The sequence below is a fragment of the Notothenia coriiceps genome, unplaced genomic scaffold, assembly GCF_000735185.1.
Source record: "Notothenia coriiceps isolate Sejong01 unplaced genomic scaffold, NC01 NC01_scaffold00003315, whole genome shotgun sequence".
NCBI lineage: Eukaryota > Metazoa > Chordata > Actinopteri > Perciformes > Nototheniidae > Notothenia > Notothenia coriiceps.
The window spans coordinates 235,205-239,577 of NW_011336016.1; the positions used below are offsets into that span (position 1 = coordinate 235,205).

The 4,373-nt window shown below is 38.5% G+C and overlaps 1 protein-coding gene across 1 annotated transcript in view; it reads left to right on the forward strand.

The window, feature by feature from the left end:
* Window positions 1-2,573, forward strand: part of uox (urate oxidase) — a 9,208-nt gene extending 6,635 nt beyond the window's left edge. Inside the window, exons 7-8 of the mRNA XM_010766433.1 lie at window positions 2,139-2,222; window positions 2,319-2,573. Coding sequence (XP_010764735.1) covers window positions 2,139-2,222; window positions 2,319-2,393 — 159 coding nt within the window. The 3' untranslated portion in view covers window positions 2,394-2,573. The remainder of the gene's footprint in view (window positions 1-2,138; window positions 2,223-2,318) is intronic.
* Window positions 2,574-4,373: the final 1,800 nt, after the last annotated feature.

The window sequence follows — 4,373 nt, forward strand, 5'->3', positions numbered from 1 at the left end:
TTAAGGGCTGTTAATATAATAAGCCTGTTTCTAAAATGGACAACATTGTTAGGAGATTTAAACTACACAGCGATTCTGCACTGCGGTCAACTCAGCCGCCTCTCGTGTTTGCTTTTTCAAATCAGCTGCTCTTCATTATTCCTGCTATATTTGATACAGATATTTTTTACCATAAGTTCTTAAGGAAACTGACACTCTTGGACTCGGTACTAGTTTGACTTCTACCAAAAATAAAATGAAGTATTTTTACTGTGTACTTTNATTAGTGAGCCTACTACCAACAATACATTGAAGTACTTTTACTGTGTATTTTTTGAGAAATCCTCTCTCAAAGTCCCCTGCTGAGAACAAAATCAAGCCACTTCTGCTAAGTTTGATGAGGGAATTATTTTTTGTTTCCATTAGTTCTTCATGAGATTGATCCTGTTGGACTCAGTACTAGTGAAACTACCCCCACAAGTAGGCTACTATGAAGTACTTACTTTGTACTTTTCCAGTAGTCCTCTGTCAATGACCTCCTGAGCTGCTATTTTGAATAAATGTTAAAAAAAAAACCTTTCTTCATGAGACTTATATTGTTGGACAGAGTATTTTAAGAGGATGGTAGACTTGATATCAGCAATATTTCNTGCATGTTTCTCTGCTATTTTTGAATAAGCGTTAAAAAAACCTTTCTTCATGAGACTGATATTGTTGGACAGAGTATTTTAAGAGGATGGTAGACTGCACACTGATACACTCTGTCACTCTGGTTGCCCTCTTATGATGCTGCCGTCTTTTAATATATGATTATTTCTCAGCTGCTAGTTCGTTCCTCGCAGATTCTTCAGTCTCATCAGCCTCATCCTTCCATCAGTCCCAGTCAACGCCTCCAGCACAATTACAGTGTCTGACTCCATATGATATTGTCCTGATGCTGTATACAAGGGTGATGCCCCATGATCACAAAATGACCCCTCTATAGAGTCTGAGTGCCAAGGACCTTATATTATGTCTGTCATTAATGTTACATCACCCATTATAACAATTTTCTTTCCTTTTTCCTCTTCTCTTAAATAGTCCTGTCTTTAAGTATAATACAATGTAAAGTCCTTTTCCTGCACCATTTTAAGGCTTCAAAAACAGGCATTTTTTTATCTGTTTGGAAAAATAACACAATCAATGGCCCAGAATTGTACTTTATAAACTATGAATCTTGTGGTGCTTGAAGAAATACACACTGGCTAAACCGGCCAGGTTATATGCCTTTTTTGGAGCNTGGTAACAAATATTTGTATCACTCGTCAAATATAGCAGGAAAAATAAAGAGCGGCTGATTTGAAAAAGCAAACTCGAGAGACGGCTGAGTGACCGCAGTGCAGAACCGCTGTATAGTTTAAATCTCCTAACAATGTTGTCCATTTTAGACAGAGGCTTATTATATTTACAGCCCTTAATAACATTCATTTTCTGGGCTCAATATGTGTCTTAGCCGTTTTCGTTGTGATCGCTAAATTCCCCTTGTTTATAATAATCACCATTCCTTCAGCAGGATACTGTAGTGATTCAAAGTGTGATTTTAGCAAACGAGTGCTTTTTTTTTTGAAATCACTTCCGTGAGTTTCGCCCCGCCCCTCGCTCCAGTAAGGTAAAAAGTAAAAAGCAAAAACGCCTCTCAGACGCTCTTCCGTTCACGTGTTTAATAAAGAAAAACAATTGGACGGTAGATACACGGATTATGAACATACCAAATTGTCCACAATACTCATTTAAAAAGAAAAATGGGCTACGACTCCTTTTAAACTAAAACTTATAATCCAAGGACTTTCAAAGCCCAATAATCACATTCGAGGCCTCAACATGGAAAAGTTTGAGAAAGGTTATTTTGCGACCAGAGTTTCTCGACACAGGTGGTGCATAAAACAATAACTCCAATAAGTGGGTTAAACATTCCTGATTACTTTTGCACACAACATCAGTGACTGTATGGTACACATTCTGTATCATGCATCTACAACAGATAAAGGAATGCATAGTTTAAGCACTTACATTTGTAGATTTGTTTAACATCCAATAAAACAATGTTGAGTTCAATATTATGCCACATGCCCAACAAGCTCATTCAGACAAACTCATGCTGTAAGTGTTCTGTCTTTTAGGTTGATGAAATAGAGATGGTCATGCCCAACCAGCATTACATCACCATAGACATGACGAAAATGGGGATCAACAACAAAGATGAAGTAAGCTCTGTTATAAAAAAATATGTTTTAAGCTGAGTTGTTTACTAGTTTTTTTATTATTTACTATTACTTACTGTAATGCTTTTCCCCTCACAGGTTCTTCTTGCCTTGGATAACCCTTCAGGCAGCATCACAGGGACGGTCCGTAGGAAACAGAAAGCCAAGCTGTGAGGCACCTATAAACCAGGAAATGCTTCTGCTCTGATCTACGTATCAATCTAAATAAGCTACTTGATCAAATAATAGTAAAGTCCTGACAACAAAATATTAACTACAACTCAAGATATCCGAACATGATTCTGGCTTTATCTGTAAGTAAATATAATGAAATAAATGACTTTACTAATATTGTTCTTTTGTGAGAAAAGAGCACCATTTATTGCAAATCTTTGATTCAGATGGTCAATCTCCAGTGTTATGTTATACATGTTCATTGGTCATACACAATTTAAACAGCTGTCTATTTGACAATACTGAAAGCACCACAGGTGGGAACATAAAAATTCTATAAACACATACATTTTTTTTTTATAAACAGCCACGAGCCTAGATATGCAGGTGTGCAGGAACAGGGCCTTTAATAAACTTGTGTCTGGGGAAAAAATGTTTTCACTGTGACATGCTAAGGACGTTTTAGTGACTCAGCTGCAGAGATTAGAGCATAAAAAGTGATTTAGGGCAAAACGGATATTCCAGAATAATTTTCTGCAAGTATCAAAGGGTTCGGGTACGACAACATACACAGTTTTCAACTATATATATCTTATATACAAATACTTGTTTTTATAAACCGCCGTATAAACCTCACTTTGCACATACAGTACCAGTCAAAAGTCACAACTATAAAAGAACCCATATGGAATTATCTAGTTAACAAAAAAGTGTTCAAAAAAAAATCCAGAATATGATTTATATTTTGCTGGCTACTGCAGAATGCTGTGTTAGCCATGCTGGTTAAGTGTGCCTTGAATTCTGAATAAATCACCAACCGTGTCACCAGCAGAGCCCCCCCACACCATCACACTTCCTCCTCCATGCTTCACGGTGGAACCACATGCAGAAACCATCCGCTCGACTTCTCTGCGCCTCACAATGACACGGCAGTTGGAACCAAAAATCTAAAATCTGGACCCATCAGACCAAAGTACAGATTTCCACTTTCTAATGTCCAGTCCTTGTGTTTCTTGGCCCAAACAATTCTCTTCTTCTTGTTCTTCATCCTCAGTAGTGGATATTTGCAGCAATTGGACCATGAAGGCCTGATTCATGCAGTCTCCTCTGAACAGTGGATGTGGAGATTGTCTGCTACTTGAGCTCTGTGATCATTTATGTGGGCTCTAATCTGAGGTGCTTTAATGTGCGGTTTCTGAGGCTGGTAACTCTTGTATATTTATCCTCTGCAGCAGAGGTAACTCTTGCTCTTCATTTCCTGGGGGGGGGGGTCCTCATGAGAGCCAGTTTCATCATAGCGTTTGATGGTTTTTGCGACTGCACTTGAGGATAAATTCAAAGTTCTTGACATTTTCCTGATCGACTGGCTTTCATTTATTAAAGTGATGATGGACGGTCGTCTCTCTTTACCGAGTGAAGTCGTTCTTGCCATAATATGGATTACAACAGTAGTCAAATAGGGCTCTCCACTGTGCACTAACCCTACCTCTGCACAACACAACTGATGGTCTCAAACACATTAAGAAGGCAAGTCATTCCACAAATTGACTCTTGACAAGGCACACGTGTTCATTGAAAACCATTCCAGGCGTCTACCTCCTGAAGCTGACTGAGAGAAACCAAGAGTGTGCAAAGCTGTCATCAAGGCAAAAGGGGGCTACTTTGATGAATATCAAATAAAAATCATATTCTGGATTTTTAACACTTTTTTGTTAATTAGATAACTCCATATATGTTCTTTCATGGTTTTGATGCCTTCTGTACTAACCTACAAAGTAGAACAAATTAGAATAAATAAAAAACTTCATATTTGAAGGTGTGTCCAAACTTTTAACTGCACGCACGCACGCACGCACGCACGCACCACACACACACACACACACACACACACACACACACACACACACACACACACACACACACACACACACACACACACACACACACACACACACACACACACACACACATACACACTCT